We start from the raw sequence: 24,500 nt of genomic DNA, 5'->3' as shown, positions 1-24,500 counted from the left end.
GTCGAAGTTGCATGCACAATTTTTCAAGTCTAGCTTACTTTTCATTCTCGATATATCCACCAAACAGACAGAGAAATCTATTGCTATTGCTATAAGTTAAAACTTGATCGTAATAATTTGAGGTTATTAAAATATGAATAGGTACTTAACAAAGTGTTTCAAATACTAAAGTTCTCAAAAGAAAATACGATAAGATATCAAAGGACATGCCACAGAAAGGAGATATGAGTCAACCAATACTACAACGCTTCACCCGGCGTAGAAACGCTGGCTTGACTTATCAACTATCCAGCCACTTCCGTTTCATCCCAAAATGGAGAAAAAGTTAGAAATTTATCTAGACTTAAGCCTTCTGAGTGACAATGGCAGACTTCAATAAATTATATAAATTAGTGTAATTTGTAATTGCATCATAAATCTGTATATTCGTAGCATTAGAGATCAGAGTAGGACTTACATAAATATAAGTGTTTAAAATTGTAAACCAAACATATACTCATATATGATCTTAAACTGAATTTGTCAGTTACAGTAATATAATAAAATTAGGAAAATGTTGTATTTATTAGTGATGTCACGTACTATGTTAGGTATTTATGTCAGGTATTTGTCATTGATTTTGTCATATTTCTATAATTATGTTTTTGGTTGAATATTTACTCGCAAGTTTCTTTTTTAATCCCCTTAGTCTATTATAGATTTTGTAGCGTAATTATTAATTTATTTACTACCAATTAAGGACTCCACATTATAATATGTTGCTTTTGCCCTATTAATTTGAATGTATTCCAATAGCACAAAAAATATATTTACCGTAATTTTAAGCCTATATGCAAAATATGATGAGATTATGACATTTTATTCGTTGTGCACCATCTCACATTTTGTAAAGTGTCTTTGGAGTTATAAAGAAAGTTCAATATTAATATAATTAATTCGATATAATTTCTATGTTTTGCAGATATGTTCGGATATAAAACAACTCATTAATTCGGATATAAAACGACTCATTAATTTGTAAGATAATAAAAATCAGAACCGTTCCGAACTGAGGTCGCTATCAGCCGCATGTACTGTGTTTGTCAGGAATTTTCGGGATTTATCGGTACTGCTCGGCTCTGTCCCCACTCTTTCTCTCCGCCTGGCTTGATCGCCCCATTCTTCTACTGCATGAGGAGCTCGTCACCCATATGGGCTGATCATCAACCTCGGAGAGAAAGAGTGGGGGTAGAGCCGAGCAGTTCCGACAAACCCCGAACATGCGGGGAGCTCGTCTTCTCGTCGTGACGCAAGAGCATTCAGTTGTACCGTGGCAGCTGTAGAGGATATACAGCACTCGGAAGTTCTACGAAGAAGTTGGATAAAACGAGGAAGTCAACATAGGTGAGTTGGCATCTTCAAATGCACCCTTTATATCTTATTGTTCATAAAGTTTGTCATGGTTTATTATTCATCAATATGTCATATTATTTTCTCTCCGGAAATCTCGGCTGCCTCCTCCTCCACACTCTGCACATTAGTGTTCCTTCTAGCGACCAGCTTATGTTCAAAGGTCAATCCAAACTGCTCTGAGCAGACTCAACTCGAGTCGGTTTGGAGTCTTATTACAATAATATGAAATAACTATTGTTTTACTTTACATTGTATGAAATATTGTTTGCTCATTATATGAAAAATGAATCATTTTATCTCTTGTAAGGTGGTACTATTTATTTATCTATATTACTCATAATAGATATATGTTTAACAACAGGAACTAATTTATAGCTAATTTTCACTCGTATCTACAAGCTCAATTTACATTATTCTCTGTTAGTTAATTAAACTAGTACTGTTTTAATAGGTTGCAATATTTATTCTTAAATAGATGTAGAAAAATTAATCCATTTTCTCTAAACTTGCCACATATGGTAGAGATTAAAGATTTCAATTTCTATCTTTAAATTAAACGAAATACAAGTAGTCAATAGATTGAAGACAATTTTTATTCTATGTTGTAAAAATATAGGTTTCAATATCTGTTTCACAACAATTTAGGCGATATTGGTTAATAATTTAATATGTCAATTTATTACAATCTATTTAACATTTCTCTTTGTAAAATTTATTTTTATTATTATTAAAGCATATTACTGAGGCTAATCAGACTCCCTGCTTTACTGCATAGATGTGTTGTGCTCTCACTGAAACTAACTTTAATTTCTCTTGAGCCAACAAATTAGGCATATGTTTCTCATCTGAAAACTTCTTGAAATTGTTCGCTTTTCATGACTTTTTAAATGATTAGGACCATCATAATATAGGCAATATAGTAGGCATAAATGTGTAATATCGGCCCACTTTACATTGTTTTGTTTAATTTTATTTTCTATGTTTTATTCTATTGTAGTAAAGATAGTACAGCATGCCTTGTGAACTGAAGCTCGAATCCTACCACATGTCGACTGAGTATCGGAGGGTCATTTACAAAAATCAATGAACTTATAAATTGAAGCATCTCTCCTCCTCTTACAGATGTAAAACTTTGCACGCTCAGTACTTACGATGCTTATGACTTTGAGGCCATGTATGCTTGTCTTTTGGAATCAGATGCAACCGCAGATGGTACAGTTTTATCTCAGAATGTAGAGCATATAAATAACTTGTGTATCCAAATCTCTAGTGTTATTGAAGTGCGTACTGAGCCTCTAGCTCAATCTCTCTCTCTACGCTCACAGGTTTACAATTTTCCTGATAGGCCTACCTTCTCTTCTAACGTAAAACTTTCTAAATTTGATTTAAAATACTTTAATGGATCCTGTTTAGCCTGAGCCTCGTTTATCAATTTTTTTGACTCTACTATCCACCAGAGCTCGCTCTAGTATACCTAACATAACTAAGTTTCAGTATTTTTCGTCTGTGTTGTCGGGCGAGCATCTCAATTTAGTGAAATCGCTAAATCTCACTGCATATAATTACTTGATAGCGAAAAACTTATTGCCTGAATGCTATCATATTTAGACGCCTCACTACTCTACATCTGAATCACCTACTAGACCTCCCTAGTGTGTCAGATGGAGCTGTTAAGCTACTGCGTGCTTTTGTTAACTCTTTCTATGAGCATATGTATGCTCTTAAACCACTGCACTGCAATATCACTGTGAATATCCCTCTCTTCTCTACACACCTGTCGCACCTGTCGCGAAAACTCGATCACAGGTTGATCAAAAACTTGAGCACTCTCGGCCCCCACCTACTACTGAAGGGATAAAATTCACTCTCTCCCCACTGTTCCGGAAATTATACAGTTCCTGAACACTGAATGTTCTTGCGTTGAGGATGTCAATCTTAACGCAACGCTTCATGGGAATAAAAGTATTTGGGGAGCTGAATTAGCACCCCCTCGCTACTGACGTCATTTTGAAGTCACGAAAGGGAGTGCTAAATCAGTGCAGTGGCCATGTCCATGTGTTAATTTAGAACCCCCCTAAATCATTGCCTCTCATAAGATAGAATTTCTAGGCCATGTCTTCCAAGATGGGAAAGTTACCATCAACCCAAATAGAACTCGCCCTATCGACAACTACCCTCAACCCAAAAATACTAAGCAGGTTAGCAGATTTCTCGGAATGTGTGCCTTTTATTCTAAATTTATTCCCAATTTTGCGTCAATCTGTGAGCTGTTGAATAGGTTAAAGTAAAAAGATGTAAATTTCATATGGGGTGAGGAGCAACAGAATGCCTTTCACAAACTTAAACTGTCCTTAGTCTCTGCTCCGGTCCTACGCAGAGACCGTGAGAGGTAAGCACCAAATTTTGATGCCCCGTTTATTCTTTCCACTGATGCTTCAGGTACTGCTGTGGGGGCAGTGCTGTCCCAGGAAATTGAGGGCCAAATATACCCTATAGCTTTTGCGAGCCGTCCTTTAAATGTGCACAAGAGGAACAGTTCTACTTTCCATTTAGAAGCTTTGGCAGTAGTCTATACCTTAACAAAATTTAGACAATATTTTGAGCATCGTTCCTTCACGCTTGATACTGACAATTCCTCACTCTCGTGGTTACTTAACAATCCTCACCAAGTAGGAAAAATAGCACGTTGGACAACTCTCATCAATGCCTTTCAATTTACTGTCAAGCATGTTAGGGGCAAAGACAATGTTGTGGCTAACTGCCTCTCGCGTTTATTTGAGCCCCAAACCGAATTACCACAGAGTTCTACTATTCAAAATAAAACCGACAACACACAGGGTTTTATTCTTTTTTTCTGTACCCAAAGCTTTCAAAGACATCAAAGGCCATCAAGAGCAAGATGCTCAAATTCACAATATTGTTAAATCTTTGAAAGGTGGTAATCCCAATGAAAATTATTCTGTGATTCAAGCCATTTTAGTTCACCAGTTGCCTAATCAATCCAAACCTAGAGTAGTTGTACCTAGCAAACTCTACGACCCATTGTTTAAAGTTTACCATGATTCACCTTTTAGAGCTCATCTGGGATTCAAGAAAACTTGGGATCGGATTAGTCAAATTTTCTTTTCTACCGACCTGAAGCAAGCTATCCAAGAGAGGGTAAAGGCTTGTCCCTTCTGTCAGAGATGCAAGCAGGCTCAAAATACTAAGATAGGCCCTTTAGCTTCTCAATTAGCGACGAGGCCTTTCCAACGGGTGTTTGTTGATTATCTGGGACCCCTTCCTAGAACTAAAAAAGGCCACAAATGGCTTTTAACAATTGTTGACACTGTTTCTAAATATACGGTGATTTTGCCAGATAAAAATGCTACCGCTCCAACTACGGTGAATCTTTTGCACAAGGGTTTGTTCGCTTATTTTGGCTTCCCCTCACAACTCGTCACCGACCGTGGTGGTTGCTTCAAATCCAGACAGTTCGAAAACATGTGTCTGGAACTTGGTATCAAACACGTTATAACCTCACCCTATTATCGTAAGCCGTCAATTGCTGAAATATTTAATAAAAACATCGGCGTTGCCTTAAAAATTTTCCATTCTCAAAATCATACTGACTGGGACACTAACCTCAATTTGTTCCAAGTCGCTTTTAATTCGGTTAAGCATGAGTCAATTGGCACCTCTACAGCTGAAATTTTCCTTAGCTACAAAATTACTTCTCCCCTGGAAAACAATTGGAATTTGGATGATCTTCTCCAAACACAAGATTCCAGAGACATGCAGAGGAGATGGTCTCAGGCCTTGGATCGGTTGGAGGTAGCACACCGAAAAGTTGCTCGGCAGTACAATCAAGGTCGTATACCAGTTAATTTTCGTATCAGTGACTTAGCAATGTTTCAACGAGTAAATTTGAGTAACGCCCTCTGGTAATTCATTTTACCTCTCCTGTCACCGTGACATTGAGGTATCCCAAATCAGGGAAACTTATTAGGTCGGCTCATGTTTCCCACCGGAAGAAATATTTTGGGCCTATCTATGACCATAGCTCCGCTGCCAGGACGTTTATAGGGATAGATTATTGCTTAGTGATGTTAGTTTAGTTTTTTCTGTCTTCTTCTTCTCTTCCTTACACGACATTAACACTCTGATACTTTTACTCTTCATCTTTTACAGTACATATACACAGGGGGATCGGGGTTAGCATTGGCTGTTTAGAGAATTTTTTTGCTTTGGTAATTTTTCTAGGCTGTTCATCGGGAATGGACTTTATGTTTATTTATTTTTAACATTCCCGAAGGCAGTCGCGCAGCCTGCTATCCTTGGTTCGGCCAACCCATTACATTTTACATCACAAGCTTCCATTTTCTTTCCCTTTTCCTTTTTGTTTTTCTCTTGTATAGTAGGGTCAGTCCGTTGGCAGTAGGTGGAATTCATTATTATTTTAGCAAAGTTAAGCAGCGATGGATATGTTTAGTTTTTTGGTTGTAGTTTGTCTATATATTTTTTGTAGTTGGTTTTTCTTTTGTCTCTTTGTGTCTTTAAGACTTTATAAGTTTGTTTCTGAAGCTGCTAGATGTTCCAGCGGCTATATTTGTTTTTGCTGTTTAGTGTTTATATTGGAAGTGTTTTTTACTGTTGTTGCTGTGATCCTTTGAAGACTTTGTTATTGTTACAGATTTAGAGATTTATTTATTGTTAACCTAGTTTTTTGGGTTTTGGTCCTGTTAGTTTTTTGGGTCTCTTTTCCATAGGTTTCAGGATAATTTGCCTTTCCTGACCAACACTTAAGAAACTGTAGTTTTTTTTAAAGTTCCTAATTAAACCACTTTACCACGACCAAATGATTTCCTTACTCTGTTATTCTCCGTTAAGCTTTTGCCGTAGCTCTACAAAGTTTTTCTTTCACGCCTTTTAAGAGCCTGAATTAATTTGTTCCAAATCTCTAAATTTTAAACTAGTAAGGAAAAATAAACTTTATTTTGTCTTTTCTCACTGGCCACGATTTTTTTTTTCTCAGCCGTCCCGTAGGGGGAGGAGAGTACTGGCTCACTTTTACTAAATTTTGCCAGTACCAGGTTATAACCTAATTAGTCTTTTCACCGCAAACTTAGGTCTGTTGATATTATGATGGGTGTAATTTTCTCATATTTGTAATTTCGCTTTGAGATGGTCTCTTCATCCTTTCTGATCCCCCCATCATTGAACAAAAATACAGAATTTATGTCTGGAATAATACTCTCCTGGTGGTTCAAGGAGTTCCACCAACCGTTCGGGGTTTCCATCCGGGTGCCTAAGTAGCCCGTGGGTTCCGGGGTGGAGATAACCGGATGGTGGAGACTTAGGGAGTGCTTTGGCTAATAAGTGTATACTTACTTAATTTCCTTCCCAACCTTACTGGAACACCCTCTTGAGCCTTTGACCACCAAGCGTATTAGTGATTTGGAAAGAAACGAATAAACCCATCCTTGTGTCAATACTTCAGACCTTTATTTAGTGGGAGCTACCACTGAAAGCACTTAAGATTGTTTGAGTTTTTTTTTACTCCCACAAGGCTTTTCCTCAAGCCGCTTTAAATTAAAAGATTTATTCTTGACTAGTGTGGTCAGTCGGAATGGATTCTAGCTGTTACGCTTTTGGAGCGCCTCGCGAGCGTGCAGGAGATCCATACTAGTGCAGTTTCTAGCAGATTGCTAACGACTGTGTTTTGAACCAGCGATACCAGTTGTAGTCTCCAATCTTTCCGTCTTTGACTTCCTACCTTATCCTTCTGAGTTTTTTCCCTTATCACTCCCGGGGTAGATGGGGAGGATGTGGTGTTTGCCACTTTATTTTTGTCGGCCGATGGACGGGCCGGCAGCAGTTTCCGTACAGCTGGTCGAGTCGTCTGCTTTTCCAGTTGGTTAACCTCTTCTTCTAGATGTTTCTTTGGAATTTTTCCTGTTATGGTTTGTTCTAGTGTTCAGGCTTCTAGATTTCTGGAATTAGGTTTTCTCGCTCTCTTCTCTTCAGGCTTCCGTAGGGCGAGGACGTTCTACGATTATCAGTGGTCGGAGTTCAAAATCATAGCTGGCTGCCCTCTCCCTTGACGAACCGGCACGGTGTTTTGGTGTTTAATATTGTGGCCTGCCTTCCAATCAACGTTCCACGACCTCATTTAATTAATTAGGGCCCAGTCACTCCAAATTCAGTGTACGTGACAAATACCAATTCGCCACACAACTTTATTTTAAAGTAAATTTAATTTTTAACCATGGTACAAACCACGCAGAGGGCTTGATATTGCTTAAAGGCTAAGGATCAATGGTTTTTAGAGACAGACGATTTAAATAGTATAGTTCAAACACACTGAACAAAAAATTACAATATCATGTTTGCAAGAATCAATATCTGCTATCTCCATCGTGTTTTTAGTTTGTAAAGAGTTTGTGCAAGCTGATAATGTTCGTGAAGTTGATTAATTGGCTTCAGTTATATCCATATCAGTTATTTTAACTATAATCAACAAAAAATTAAATTGCTGTAACAAACCATGTTAAAACACGTAGCAAGAAATATATTACCATATTTTCAAAAGCATTATTGCTCAAGTGAAGACAGACACATTGATATACGGATTAATATGGATCTCCATTTCTTAGTTTCCTCTCTGTTGGTGTTTGTATGTGTTTATTTTTATTAAAAAGTTAATATCTTAAAACCTAAGAAAATTCAATCCTACATAGTCTTGGTCAAATGTTTATATGGGAAGGCTAGCTGCAAAAATATATTCTGATAATATCTTTAATACTTTCAAAATTGTGGCTATTAAAATTTGTTAACTTTTAACTTCTTTAAAATCTGCAATTTTACTAAGGTATTGCAAAAATTACATTTTAAGTGGCTTCTATCACAAATCTAGTGACCAAACTTATGTAAAATAAAATACACACAGATTTACTGTGACAAAACACGTTCAACATTGAGGTTCTCAGTGAGTAGCTCATAATACAAAAATCTAATAAACGGCAGCTCCAGAGTATTTTATGACAATGCGCTCAAATTAGAGTTCCTTCATTTAAAGTACATGAAATACAATATATGTTACCAAGTCACTTTTTTCTCCAATAAATTAAAAACTAATAGATATATTGTAAATTTATGAACAATGAACGCTTTTATGAACAATGGCAGACAAAACAAACTTTTTAGTTAACAATAATAAACTAAATAAAAGAGACTTGAGATTAACTGTTGTATATTAAGAATAATAAATATATATTAAGAATAATAAACAACAAGCACAATCTTACAGTAATTTTCAGACTATAACTCTTTTATAGATGACAACGTTATAGATAATCTGTTTGATTGGAAATACATCTGATTGTCGCATAACTAAATTTTAATAAATAAATATGTCCTAGAACAACATATATTAAAACAAATTCATTAAACATCAATTATATGACTATGCATCCGTAGGTAAGCCTAAAACATGCATTACAAATTGTTTTACATCTAAGGGCAGATGTACTGAAAAATATTTATGTTTGTAATAAATGACAATTAAAGAACTGTCATATTCATGCTTCATAAAAACTCCATAGCAAAAATTTTAAAATGTAATTATTAATTTAAATATGAAACATTGAATATATTATGTTTCAATGCATATTTGAATGTCTATTGAACAAAATAAGAACATAGGTTTAGTTGTACAACAAATATTTGCTGAATACAAAAATATTTCGCTCAAAAATTTAATCTTTACACAGAGGTGTCATGTTTTGAAGGTATCTTTTTACCGTAGGTCATGTTTTGGGCCTTATAAAAAATTCTGCAAATAACAATTTTATACTCTAACAGTGAACTTTTTTGTCTAAGATACAAGCCTAAATTGTTTGTCGGGAAACAGCGGGAAGTAAATAAAATTATGTTAGTTTTTTAACTATAGATAATGAAACACTCCATTTTCGTAGAGCTAATAAATCAAATACTGTACGTAATTTAATCATGGTTTTATATATAAATATCGTAGTTTTAATTATATCAAGAAACATGATAAATTGAGTTTTCACGATTTGATTAAACCTGAACTGATAATACTCAGTGAATACGCTTAACTAGACTATCAGTAAATTTTTTATTGGTGTTGAAACCCAATAAGCAATGCCTGTTCAGTAAAAATTACACAGCAAAGATACGTAATTAACTGTGTTTTAAAAATCATAATTATATTTTACCTTCCATAATATTCCAAAAACGTCTTTTGTCCTGCTAAAATAACAAAATAAACCAATGTCAAATCAAAACATTAAACAGCTTTTATTTTCACTACAATACATAAATGTACATACAGCAGTAAATATCATATATTGAAGAGGGAAAATAACAAATTATGGTACTTTCATAGTTGACACAAAAGAACTTAATAGACAATAGTAAAAAAACTTATATCTCAAAAGAATGAATCGCACATCGAAATGAAGAAAGCCAATTAATATTAAAAACAGCATTTATCATTAGTTTTACTTTGCTATCTAATTACTGTTGAGTAAGAAACTTGAAAGAGGGAAGAAAGTAAGAGAGCCTACTTGGGTTTTAATGAACTGCGGGTAGACTCAAATTTTAAAATTGTAGGTTTATGTTCTTGTTATCTTAACCAGTGCGGTACTTAATTTTATAAACATATTAATTGAAATAATTAACTGAAGAAGAATAAATTATTGATATGAATTTAATTAATTCTGTTAAATAGCGAAAAAAATCTGTCATGAGTCACAAAAAGTCATGAGTGAAATTCTTTAAAATAAAATTAAACAATGTGGGCAAGAGGGAGGAATCCTAAGGTCTATTAGCTTTGTTAGTCGGAGCATTGTAATATTAAGTCGTTTGGTAATTTTGAAGAAAATGCGAGCACATTTGAGAAATATATTATTTCATTGTTTATCCAAAATTTCAACACAATCGTAGATTGTAGCTTATAAGTTACAGCGTCGAAAACATCCAAATAAAAACTATTATATTTAAGATTCAATTAAATCTGTAAAAGACAAATCTGCTTGTGTTACTGGTCGAATTCTAGGAGCTGTTAAGTCAGGGCCTCTACCATGTCCATTAGCGCGCACTCCCCCCTGCCGTGACGTCATAGCCCGAGGGAGTGCTAAAGCAGCGTACCCTTATATTCTAGGCCTAAACCTCGCTCGCCTCGCAAGGTTTATTTTTCTCCTCGAATGGAACAATACTCGCCATTTCCGCCCCTGGAAAGCTAGCCCATCCTGCTTTGTTTGTGAACAACTGGGCCACAGTGTGTACGCCTGTTTTTTACAGCACACTGTGTATATATATATATATATATATAGTATCCCAGTGCAATGTACATACATTCTTTGAACATTCTTTGTTAAAAATTAAAATGATAGATTAAGTTCAAATGCTTTACAGCTGCTCTTTTAATCAACGTGCTTAATGTGCAGAGCATGGTTAGTTTAGCTTCATTGTCATTCTAAACCAGCGATCACATAAGACCAATAGATGGAGCAGTGGGGTTGGCCGTTGAAGTCGACTCTGGCGCGCGACGCTACAAAAATGGTGGCAACCTTGGGATGATTCACCCTAGTGGTGAGCGCTCAGACTGTGTTCGCTGCATCGCTGCTGTCTGGCAGTGTGGGCGGTTCGTTAGGCCCACGTTTTACAGTAGGTTGTTCAGCCACCGACTGTCATTGTTAGTTTCTTTAATGAGATGTTGTCTCATCACTCGGTACCAGAATGCCAACAACTTGTATTGCATATGGATTCGAATAGAAAAACCGGGTTCTTGGGATTTATAACGTGTATATTGAGTACCATAAAACCAGAAAGGTACTCCACAATATGCTTCGTTACATTTAAGTGTTTCCTACAATATCATAGATATAGTCGAGATCTTCATCTTCCTTCTCATGTTCTAAAACATCCTCACTATCTAATGACCTGTAGCCTGGAGTTGATGAATTTATTTCTTGTACTTCAGATCCTTTGCTATGTGTAGACAATATGAAGGTTTTATTCTAAATGAGGGCATTTCCTGTTTCAGATTCTTGAAGTTCCCTATGTAATAGAATTCGTTTGAAACTTCCCGTAAAACTTGTTGTGATCCCCACGTGATCGTATATAGCCGAAAAGTCGTTCTACGTGGTCTTGGCTAACCTTGTATAAGGAAAGGTAGTTGAGAGTACGAGGCTCGTCTGCTAATTAATGTTATCAACATAACTTTTTGTTCTAACTTATATGTTTTGTTGTGTTAGAAATGGCTGCAGGAGGACCGGGACGAGGCCGGGGAGCAATAATTGCTAAGTTGCTCGAGCTGGAACAACGCCCTGGTCCACCTACTTCTTCCTCCACAGCAGGTGGCTCACCTCCAGTACAGGTAAATCAGTTTAGTATACAGTGAGACAAAATTAAATTCCCTGTATCAACTTGACGTTAGATGGCAAGGTACTAAAAATTACAGCAGGTTATAATGTAAAGTAACTTTGTTCAAAACAAGTCTATGTAAAGAAACCAGATTAACCCTTTAAGCTAGTTTTCTTTTATAATAGGCCTCCCCCAGTGACGGGAGTATTTTGGCGATAACCAAATAATTTGTTGTTATTAAACAATGTTAAAGTTATAAACAGTCCAATTTGATAATTTTCAGTGTATTATTATAAAAAGTAAATAATATTTATTTTATGGTTAGTTTCAAAATAAAAATAATAATATCATAATGTAACTGTACGGTGGGAAGGGTTGATTCAATGTGAATGTTGAGCTCAAATCCATTTCACCTTCCGCTTAGTGCAGCATTTGAAATCAGGCACACAAATTTGAGATCTGTAATCTGGAGTCATCGTCCATCTGAAAATATCCAAAAAAAAATCTGTGACAAAGGAACTAAAAATGAACTTTTTGAATTGTTTCAACATCATAGACACCTAGACTTAAAAATTAAGTGCCATCTAGATTTACAGGTATTCTCATTGGCTCACCAAACACACAATTGAGTGCACTATGATGATTTTAGAACGATCCCAAAGCATGGCGGAGCAACCAAGTTTTCTTCATATGAAACAGCTAGGGTGGGAGGGTTGATTACATGCAAATGTTGAGTTCAGCTCCATTTCAGGTGTTGCACAGAAGTGGAAGGTGAAATGGAGCTGGACTCAACATCTGCAATAATATATTGTATTATCTGTCAACAGTTGATTTTAGTTTGATTTTTGTAGGTTTACTAAAATTGGAATTGTTCTGTTATGTAAATAAAGTACACCAAATTCTACTATACTCTCTATAAATGCAGCTAGATTAACAGCATTCTAAAAATCAGAAAAATATAATGCTTAGAAAGAATTTAATCTCAAATGTGAAAGACGAATCACTGTGAAAAGTATCAGAGTTTTTTGTAAACTGCCTTAACCTTGTTTGCTATGTATTTTAACCTTGGACTTTGAGGACACAAATTTAAGTAAGGGAGGCGCAAAGGTCCTTTTAGGACTAAGCGCTGGGACAAACCGGTCTTTCCCTCAGGACATAAAAACAATAATGTTTTTTAATTTGCAGATAAAAAACAAGAGGCAGATAATTGAGAATGTAGAGCTACTCTGAGCAGTACAAAAAGCTTAGCATTCCAATTAAAATTAATTTTGAGCACGACAATTAAATTTCTTTTAAACTAAACATTTTTAATTTCCAATACTCTAAGACTTACATACTAACTTAATTATATTTTGTATTATAAAACCTGTTAAGGTTTCATATCAGCCTTTATAAACGGCACCGTGATCTTGTACACAAACGTGTTAGAAATATAAAATAAAACTCTTGAGAATCTTGTGCATATTGTGTCGCAAAAAATAGGTCTGTGTTATATGTTTTCACCCAACAGTTTTTGAAACAACCTGTGAAATACATTATTGTAACTAACTTATGCCACCTTTTAAAATACCTAATTCTACTTTGAAGGCATAGTCTAAACAGGTTCAGGCATGTTTGGGAATTACTACATCTGTGTTCATGACCTCAGAGAAAGTATTTACATATGTTACATTCAGCATGAATTTTGTATATATATATATATATATTTGTTATGATGTTTTGTTACCTTGTTCAGCTTAAGCAGTGTAATAGTTCTGTCTCTATAAGTATGTAATACGTTCTGAATTCATTTTAATTATTATATCACCAAAAATCCACTTGTATAAACCGCATTACTACATCCTTATATATAGTACTGTAACAGTAGGCTCACGCTCATTTTCGCACAACTATAGTTTAAGGCTCTCTCTACTAGTAAAAATATTTCTTAATTTTAAACAACTGTTTTAATTTGGGATCAAAAGTGGTAATTGAGTAGTAAGGTTTTAGTATTTAAGTAATATATATTCTTTTAGCATATCTGTTTATTTTACTGTTTTAAGCTAAACTTCTAAATATATAATTTTGTTTTAGTTCCATTCATTATATTTTATATCCTGTTTTTATAATATGTGAATTTCAATTCACTACAGAAATATTTTTAATTGTGTTTGTTGTTGTTTGAATAAAATTGTCTTTGATTAAATTGTTTAGTTACTTTGATTACCTATACTGACAGTAGTTTTTATGGATTTACAATGAAAATTGATATTTGTGATTATAAGCTTTCACAAAGCGTAATTTTTATGGAACTGTGTATCTATGATGCACGATAACCACTTGAGCAGAGTGTTTAAAATTCAAACATCGGAACATAGTGTTATATTGTACCGCAACGAAATCAGATAGAAACTGAAATAAATATTTGAATAACAGTCTGAACCGAAATTTTCGAACTGGAACTATCTCGCAGAACTAGTTCCTAGCCTGGAACGTTCTAGTCGTAACAGTTCCCATTCCGGAATGGCCTGGCACACATCTACTTTGAATGACTTGTGTATCAGTGGCATGTAAAATCACTCTCTCTCTCTGTGTTAAATGATAACTGGCTACAGTGTGTAATCAGCCGAGTAATTTAAATTTGATATAGAATAGAAAATTTAAGACATATAAGCAGCCTTACATGTTCTAATTTTAGCGGTAATTATGGTTTTGACATATATTAGTTCTTAATTCTTTTAGTCTTGAAATACTTGATTGTATAATCAATTATGTTCTTTTATAGGAGGCAGTTCAGGTACCTTTGCCCAGGTCCTCAGGTCGAGGTGCTATATTACGACGTATTCAGCAGATACAGGCCGAAACCATCACCAACCGAAACCAACAGACACCAATCACTCCTACACCCCAGCCAGCTGATCCTTTGGACCAACCTCCAGTTCCCAGAGGCAGAGGGAAACTGCTAATGACTTTGGGGTTTGTTGCTTTGATGAATAGGTTATTGTTATTACTTTGTAGTATTTATTTACACTATTTGTACTCTTTAATTTTTTGAATGCACCACATTATTCATAGCTAGCCTAAGAATATTTTAAATGTTAGCAAATACATTTCAATGCTCCTTATGAATTAATCATAGTAACACTGATAATTATACTTTGTTAATTGTGCGTGTGCGTGAGAATGCTGTGTTCTATACTATTTTTACCTTAGTATTAACTAAGTGAAATTGTTGTATTGTTAGATTTATCCAAGTTCGAGCTTGATCACTCGCTTGTCTCTGCATTCCACACTCTAATAATTTATACTGCTCTTTTTGGTAGCTTGACTGAGAATTTTTATGCCAACGATTTGACATGATATTTCTTTGTTCACATGCCAACTATATTCCTGAATGTTGGTACTTTGCCCCTATTTTATACCTGTCATTGCTGACCAGTATTTCATTGAGACTCACTTCATTTATTGGTGTCACTGCTGACTATATCATATGATAGGCATTGGTATCGCAATCAATGACAAAGCTACTCTTCCTTCTTTTGCCACAAATAAAAAAAAACACTCTTTCAACTCATTTAGGAGGCAGTGTTTCCCCTTCACCTGATATTTAAGCTGGAGCCTTGATGATAACTTCCATTCTCCTGGTTTGAGTGTACCCTCACTTCTACTGCAACCAATCCCTGTGGGAAAAGGGTAAAAAATGTATTGACTTTTTCTGCAGAATTTGTAGAGTAGAACAACTTACCTGCACTGGTTGGAAGTTTATAGCTCCTTCTCCATATATGTAGGGCTATTAAATGAGTACCACATATGTTTTGTCGTAGGTGAATATTCTGCTCACTACATCTTAGACTGGGAGACCTGTACGACCAAAAGCCTCTTCATCACTTTCTTGGCCTATGGGTTTTATATTCCTTTCCTTTGCTGGATCAGAAGCCCCTTTGTGGCAAATCAAGATCCGGATAGTGGTTTGGAAGCACCCTCTTCGCCTACAAGCTTTTTGTGAGGCTTATGGACAGGTTGTTAGGTAGTGGCAGTCTGTATCACCTTCTTATCGTCTTAGCCAGTCTGAAGAGATGACAGAGTTTCTAGACTGGTTTCAGTCACCTTTTTGACAGTCTGTTTGTTAACACAATTCTACTATACTCCTGTCATGTATAGTAGAATTGCTAAATTTGTAGAAACTTGTGTAATCTTCTTTCTTGAGATGTTGACTGAAGGCCAGATCTACAGAAATCAGGAGATTTACAGCAGTGCCCTTGTCACTCCATACCATTCTCCATTTGGCCATCTCAAGAGTTTTGTACTCTGACCAATTTCAAAATCTTTTTTGCTGAATGAGAGTCTCTTTATTTGGAAAGTATACGCACAGATTCGATTTTTATAGATCATTCTCCTCTATAGCTTTCAAGCTTGACCTTTCCAATGACTTTAGATTTATAATGAACATTAGCCATCCTGAGGTGTCCTGCACACAAGCTGCTTAGCCAACGTGATGAAAAGCTATGGCGTAAAGGTCATCCTTTCTTCTCTGAAATCCTGAATTCCATTCTTCTGTTCATTAGTCTTCTCAGTAAGTCGACATCATAATTCCCATCTTGGTACCTTGAAGGCGTCATTGAAGCTGTCTTGTGACTCTCCTGTTTAGCCCATAGACGGGATTTTACTGATCTCACCAGACTGTCTGCAGGCAGACCACACAAAGATTCTCCCAGGGCTGCTTCCTAATTAGGGAACCCGCTTTAAGATCTCTTGGCAACATTAGCCTTCTTTCCACCCTGGTTAGATTCTGAGATGGTTTCTTCCAATGTAGGCCGCTTGGTCCTTCTGTCTGGAGACATAGCCTTAACTGTCTCTTTCTGGCCTCTTCTTCAGGGACTCCCTTACTAAGAAGCCATTTGAAACATATTTATCTGCTTCAGTCATTCTTATTTTTCTTTCACTCTTCAACTGAAGTTTCTCAACTGCTTCCAAGAGTTCCATAGGATCCCATTGTGTTAACTGGTGATTATTATCCAAATCCATTTCACTACTTGAGCTCTTTAGAAGCCCTCTTCAGTATTGGTCGTTTGAAACTGTTCAGCTTCTGATGTGCACTTTGATGAGCAGCTTCCTCACTAAAAGGATTTGGTTGGGACGCTTCCCATGTGATTTGACAAAACCTAGGGACAAGATGGTTCACTCCAGATATGTAGCAATGGGTACTTGAACTGGAATAGCCCCCGGTCTCCTCTATATATATATACAGGGTGTACATAAAGTCCTGCACGGGTATAATATTTTCTGAACGATAACAGATAAATAAACAAGATTTGGTACATCAATACTACACCTAAAAATCTACTTTTTGAAGGAACTATCAGTTTTCTGTAATATCATGGGGACGTCCCGCAAGGAGTCAGAAGGAAATCTTAAATAGGAGCATAGGTCAATATGGACATCATTTTAAAGGGCTTATCTAGCAGAGTTTAATGCCGCAAACCGCACTCAAAAAGATTGATCCAGTACAAAATGGCGGCTGTTCGAAGATTTTACTTGGTTACATTTTATTAGTAGCCATAACCCCAGTAAAGCAAAACTGCAACCAAACAAATACTGCAGCTAACTACTACATTATGCTTGTCAGTTGTACATAAGTGAATTATGACATTAGGTATCCTCAAGGGTTACAAATTTGGTCCTAATATATTGATAACAGGGAAAACCTGATAACAGTAACAATTAGAAATCTCTTATTTTTGGGTCGCAGTTAGGACTTTCCTATTAGCCAGTCTATTCATAGTAGGCTATTCTAGTTTTCTTGTTTTAGTAGTGCTGTCCATCCATTTTATCAGTGCGCTTTAGTACAAAAGAGTTTGTCGTATTGCTTGTAGTTCTTCAACTACATTATGTCGCTTGACGAACGTGAACGTATAACACTTCTTATGATGGTTGGTTGGGGAAATAACAGACGATCACACGAGGAAGCATGCCATTTATTTAATGACTACTTTCACGAAAGGCAGCCAATTTCTAGAACAACTGTAGGGAGAACTGTTCAACACTTTATGGAAATAGGAAGTGTTTCCGATCGTCATAGGTCGCTGAGATTTCTAATGACTATTTCTAAAGACTCCTTGCAGGACGTTCCCATGATATTACAGAAAACTGATAGTTCCATCAAAAAGTAGATTTTTAGGTGTAGTATTGATGTACCAAATCTTGTTTATTTCTCTGTTATCGTTCAGAAAATATTATACCCGTGCAGGACTTTATGTACACCCTGTATATATATATATTTTATTTTTCTTGATTATGTTACAGGTTACAAAGTCAACCATCACTACCAGCGCCACGTGTGACTGCACCTACACCTTTGCAGAGAGTACTGAGCCATGTTGAACCACCACCACCTGCTGTTGTAGCTTCTACTACACCTGAAGTAACCTCTGTCACAAAACAATTTAGACGGATACAGATTGATGCAAACAGAGAACCTAGTATTAACAGAGGTACAACAGGTCAGGAGTAAGTATTCCTTGTTTTTAATTTTCTCAGCTTCTATTATAATTTATTAAACACATGTACATAACAATCAAGTGATCTTTTAACACATAGAATGACTCAGGTAGTTCAATTTAATAGTTCACCAAGTTGGATAAAACAATTTTCATGAACACACACAGTAAAACTGTGAGCAGATATTTTTCTTCACAGATTACTAATAAATAATTACAATAATTATCGCTTTAATATTTATTTTCAATCAAATCAATCAATCAAATTCTTTATTGCCACTACACACAATACAGTACAATAGACATTGCCAATAGACTTAGTTTTCCCTTAACAAAATTTTTAGGCCTATCCTAGATTTACCTCTGACAAGCTAGCTAGGAAAGAATCCCCTTTAAACTGATAATACTTAAAAAGAATATATGTGCATTTGGGAAACTCTGGATAACTCTGGCATCTTGGGAAACCATAGGAGGTTTTCGGAATCTCAGTCTTTGAGAGATAACAGCTATTGGGAAATCCCGATGTCTCTGTGAATCTGTGACGTCTGGTAGCTCCTGGATTCCAAAAAGATTCATCCTCTAGTTCCACATTTCTGGAAGCTTCTTGTGTCAGAAAGTTTTTAGCTTATATAATCACTAGACTCTAAGAGCTCCCTGCCTTTAGCTGTTCTATGCCTTTTTGAGTTCCTGATTTCTGGAAGCTTCCAACCTATAACCCCCAAGCTCCTGAGAGTTATCAGCCCTTGTTGCTCCAAGACTCAGGGTGTGTATGGTGTTACAGATTTTCCAGCATTTGGAAGCTGTCAGTTTCTAGCAGCTCCTCGTCTTTAGTAGCTCCATATCTCAAGAAGATTTGCCTCTTGCAGTTTCTGTTCTCTCTGAGCTTTGTCTCAATGAGCTTCGGAACCAGTAGGATATCTTGACCTCTAGAAGCTGAGAATTCTCTGTTTATGGGATCTCTTGATGTCTGAATATCCCATAAAATGTTACAGATTGTAAAATTTCCAGGACTCTGGCGATTCTGACCATTAAAAAATATCACCTTTGGAAACAAGTTTTTGTGTCCTCCACTTTCTTGGAGTTTATTTCCTTATACACTAATAGAGATATAATATCTGATATTTAGTATTGTAATTAATGGCTTGATTTTCACAATTTATTAAAAAAATTATTGGTTTAAACTTAAGTATTCCAAATGAATTGTGACATCATATCTTTATTCTTTTTGTTCCCTGGAGTAGATTATTAATTTCTTGCTACTATCGTTTGTTTTTATTACAATATTCTTTAGTTTAATCCTGTCTCAATTCTGCAAGATAAGCCACAGTTTCTCGCCATTAGTCTTTAATTGCCTAACGCCATTCTGTTTCTTCCAACGATCAAGCTACCCTAAGCTAGCAGTCAAAGTTCATCCAGCATATTTAAATTTGATGTGAATGGCAATAGTCTTAACTTTGTACAGGGTGACACAGAATAACAGGAATTTTTGTAACGTGTTGTGGCAGCACTGCGGGACAGTGACAGTGACCAAGTAAGCAAGTCGCCATTACAGTAGCCATGGATCAGTGGAACGGGCAACAGCGTGCGTTAGCTATAAAAATGTTTTATAAAAACGGTGATAGTTTGAAAGCTGTCCAGATTGAGTTCCGATGTTTTTACAACTTAGGACGTCATGATTCTGTTCTGTCAAAACATGCCATTAGAAGTTGGATTAATAATTTTGAAGACAGTTGATCAGCTTTAAAGAAGAAATCAACCAAGAAGTGCTCGTGCTGCACAGAACATTGATGTTGTACGCCGATCTGTATTGAGGAGTCCACGCCATTCGATTTGTAAGCAAGCAGCTGCGGTTGAAATGTCCTGTGAGAGTGTTCGCAGAATTCTTCATTTAGAATTAAAATTTCACCCCTACAAGCTGCAGATAGTGCAACAGTTGAAGGAAAATGATTACCAGTGGCGATTGCAATTCTGCCAACAATGTTAACACACATAAACAATGAAGAAAAAATCCTAATGAACTTCATGAGCGCCCTTTACACGCTAATAAGGTTACAGTATGGTGTGCTGTTTCATTACATGGGATCATTGGACCTTATTTTTTTGAGGATGAACGGGGGATTGCAGTAACTGTCAATTCTGATCGTTACGTGGAAATGTTACAACGTTTCATTACACCTGAATTGAACAATTTTCCAGACGTTCAAGAATCCTGGTTTCAACAAGATGGTGCGACATCACACACTGCACGACAGTCAATGGAAGCTGTGCGAGTATTGTTTGGTAACCGTGTCATCTAAAGATTCGGTAACGTTTCCTGGCCCCCTAGATCGCCAGATTTGACCGTGTGCGATTTCTTTTTGTGGGGCTACCTCAAAACTAAAGTGTTCACAACTCGACCAAGAACTGTAAATTAGAGAATTCGGGATGAAATTAGCAGTATTCCAGTTGAGATGTTGCCGTGGTCAATGAGGAATCTCCACCGCAGATTTCAAGAATGCATTCGTAGACGAGGATGCCACTTAAAGGATGTTGTTTTAAAAAAATCATAAATTCCATCAGTGTTTCATAAATGGCAAGTTTTGATGTTTCATTTAATACAAATAAAACCATTTTCTTCCATCACTCTTATTTTTTAGAATTTTTTTTAAAAATTCCCGTTATTCTGTGTCACCCTGTATCATTGTCCTGTTAAGTAGTCTTCCTAGAGATATCATTTATTAAAACCAAATAAACTAAGCTTCTTTAGTGTTTTCTATGCTCAAGTTTTTTCAACGTTTTCCTACTTGATAACTGCTGTTCTGTGTTATGCACAATCCAATTGTTTGTCTTTTACCAAAAATCACCAGTTTCCAATTTTAGCTACTACACTAACTTCAAGATCGGTTGCACCTTTCTCACATGCTCTACTATTAAGTTTGTGATCACATTGTTTTCTTTTAAGAGAAACAACAACATGTTTATATTACCTAATCTTTATACCAAGTGATACATGGTACAATATTAATTAAATGTACTAATATACTTTTCACTTTTTTTTGTAATGCTATTTTTATCTTGTGTGCCTTGATTATCACTAAAAATTAGGTGATCAAGACTCAGTTAACCTGATCTCATCAGTGTTTGGTTTGACCAGTTTTGTTTTTGGTTTACTGTTTACCTATAACTTATTCATTTCCATAAAATATAGATTTTGTACGCATTTTAGATTTAATAATTGAAACCCTAATTTATAAATTGTTTGTTTCAGAGTTCCTGCTACAGCTAATTACATCCATCTATATTTAAAGGAAGGACGAGGAATTTATGAATATGAAGTTAGATTTAATCCACCAGTTGATGACAGAATTTATTGTGAGAAATTACTGTTTGTTCAACATAGAGATTTGTTTGGACGAAACAGAACTTTTGATGGAGTGACAATGTATTTACCTCGAAAACTTGATGAAGTGGTAAGTTAAGTTCTAAGTCATTTATATACATATTTAAATTAGTATAAGATTATTTAATTTTTGACCTTTAATTAATTCTTTTAACAATGATTTTGAATTGTTATTATTGAAGGTTTTAAGTTTTTAAGTTAGTACATACATATTCTTTCAATAAATAAGAAACACAAAAATTTACTTTGCTAAATTTATTTAATTTTTAATCAAGTGTTATATTCTAGATAGTTTAAACAAATACAATTTGTAGGATTAGTTTTAAAATGTAATTGTGTAGTTTCCATAATATAATGTTAAATTAGAAGTTTCAGATTCTGATTCTTAAAAAACAATGAGACTAATATGATCAAGTACATGTTGCATTGATTAGATAGTCCATAGTATATTTTATTTTTCTAAAAAAACAAGCTTTTAGTTCTTTATTGAATTTGTCAGACTAATATTTTCTTTATATCTGTGCTATAGGACACCATATTGACTAGTGTGCATCCGATAACAAACGAAACACACACCATCTCACTAATCTTCAAGAAGGAAAGATCAATGGGAGAATGTACTCATATGTTCAATGTGTTGTTCAGCATCATCCAACGAGAGCTGAATATGGTAAAGTTAGATAGAGAATACTTCTCCAAGGATCGCTCATACTCAATTCCTCAACACAAGTAAGATGTTTTCTAGTACTTTTTATGTTATTTGTGTAAGTAAATAAAAACTTAATTATACAGGGTGATTCCTATAAAAGTGCATATTTTTCAGGGTTGACAGAGGATGTGAATACAAAAATTTTTTGTCCAATACATGTAGTGTTCTAAGTGTTTGGTTTCCTAGAAAATTGAGAATTTTTAAAATTTCGCCTTGTAGGCAACACTTAGTGTTCCTTTTGAGATTCGGCTAAAAATGAAGAAGCTGCTGAAACAAAACTTTATTTCATTTGTAATAACATAACATAAATGTGTTTTTTATTTGTAATTAAGAAGAAAAACACATTTAGTTTCAGTAGCTTTCCGTTTTCTAGCTGGATCTCGGTCAGCACCAAGTGTTGCCTACAAGGAGGCTATTCATAAATCCTCAATTTTCTCGAAAACATTTGCGACCCCATGTGTATTAGACAAAAATGTTTGTATTCACATCCTCTATTAACCTGGAAAAATTGTGCACTTTTATCGGAATCACCCGGTATGTCTACTTTGTACAAACAGATTGAAATTCGAATCTTGTCTTTTTATTAAGGATCTGACAGGTTTTTCTTAAAATTGTGCCATTCTCGGTCTGTGTGACAATTCTTGATAGGCTTGTGATCATCGAGACTTGTAGCATAGTACATAAATTCATCTTGATCCAAGGAAGAACTCATTGATAGATCAGAGGGAAGCAAAGTTACAGCCTTTTGTTATGATGTTCTGTTCTGTCTTTTCATACCTCATTATATACCCCATTATGATGTTCACTATCTGAACAGATTTTTAATTCGGAGTCTAATTATTTTTTTTTAGTGAATCCTGAAACCGGAACACCTTGTGATAAGTTTAACTAGCTACACTTGGACTTTGATTTTGAAACTTACTGAAATCATACTGAAAACATGTTTATATTTATTCACGTTATGTTCATGCTTTTTTCAGAAGTAGTTAATTGTGAAGTAATTACTGCTGTGCTCTTAAAATGTAAAACACCAATTGTATGAATTTGTTGAATTAAAATAATTAATTAGAATAAAAACTTATTTCAAATTTAAGTTAAATTTTTGGAAATAATGGGTTAAAGTTTCTTGAGTTTGGCAATGAGAATACTTCAAGTCAAATAAACTTCCTTCTAAGAGTTTATACAAGTTAATAAATTTATACATTAAAAATTTAGTAAGTTAACTTTTAGTTTAAATAATTAAAAAAAAAATGATTGGTTTGAGTCTTTAAATGTTCAGTTACAGTTACATAACTTGTCACTTTTATTTAATATAAAATAAAATTGGTGTTCAAGATAGTGTTAAGTAGAAAAGATAAGTTTGTCTCACAAAAATGAAAATCTTTTTAATCATTGTAGGTGTCTTGAAGTGAAAAAATACTGTAATGACCTGCAGCAATACAATGTAGTTTAATGTTGACTAAGCCTGGATTATTTGGAATCATTCCAATCAGAGATTTTTAATTCCAAACAGTAAAAATATTTCAAAACTGGTTCAGTAGTTTTTTTACAATCATTAAATCAGAAACATTCAGCATGAAAAGAAGAAAGAGTAAAACAATAAAATAAAGTATGCTACATATGTAGCAATGCCCGTGTAGGAACATCTTGATTTCCATAAATGCAGGTGTTGGCAGCTATACTAGTCTTAAAACTTGATATTCAATGTTTAAGTAAAAGATATTTATGTGCGTATATGAATCTTTGTGCATGGTGCCTTCTTATAGTGTAATAAAATTTTAAAAATTTTTAGGCTTGAAATATGGCCAGGATACGTAACAGCAGTAGATGCATTTGAAGGAGGAATTATGCTGAATTGCAATTCTTCCAATAAAGTTCTGCGAACTCAGACCGTTCTGGACGTTATGTAAGTATTTCTTTACTTTGTTATAAAGACTCGAACAATAAACGTTATACATTACTGATATATGTTAATGATCTCTATTTAATACTTGTTTTCCAACTAGTAGAGATTAGATATCAGACAATAACACCGACTTATACTACATCAATAATATACTCCTTAACTCTTATGTTATAGGCCTTTTTATTGAATGCTTATCATATTCGGATGTTATTATAAATAAAAAATATAACAATTGCTATTTTTTAATCCACCATTTGCCAACGTTTC

General features: G+C 35.0%; 1 protein-coding gene across 2 annotated transcripts in view; it reads left to right on the top strand.

Moving 5' to 3' along the window:
- The first annotated feature begins 1,310 nt into the window (after window positions 1–1,310).
- LOC124369851 (piwi-like protein Ago3) overlaps window positions 1,311–24,500 on the top strand; it is a 58,853-nt gene continuing 35,663 nt past the window's right edge. The window contains exons 1-7 of one of the 2 annotated variants that reach the window (XM_046827982.1): window positions 1,311–1,383; window positions 11,655–11,776; window positions 14,528–14,718; window positions 18,046–18,249; window positions 21,487–21,688; window positions 22,148–22,347; window positions 24,120–24,233. In XM_046827982.1, coding sequence (XP_046683938.1) covers window positions 11,657–11,776; window positions 14,528–14,718; window positions 18,046–18,249; window positions 21,487–21,688; window positions 22,148–22,347; window positions 24,120–24,233 — 1,031 coding nt within the window. In that variant the 5' untranslated portion in view covers window positions 1,311–1,383; window positions 11,655–11,656. Of the gene's footprint in view, window positions 1,384–10,129; window positions 11,777–14,527; window positions 14,719–18,045; window positions 18,250–21,486; window positions 21,689–22,147; window positions 22,348–24,119; window positions 24,234–24,500 lie in introns of those variants that run through there. The other variant, XM_046827981.1, reaches the window with a different exon arrangement.

The sequence above is a fragment of the Homalodisca vitripennis genome, chromosome X (assembly GCF_021130785.1).
Source record: "Homalodisca vitripennis isolate AUS2020 chromosome X, UT_GWSS_2.1, whole genome shotgun sequence".
In the NCBI taxonomy this organism is placed as follows: Eukaryota; Metazoa; Arthropoda; class Insecta; order Hemiptera; family Cicadellidae; genus Homalodisca; species Homalodisca vitripennis.
This window is presented reverse-complemented; position numbering and strand designations above follow the sequence as displayed.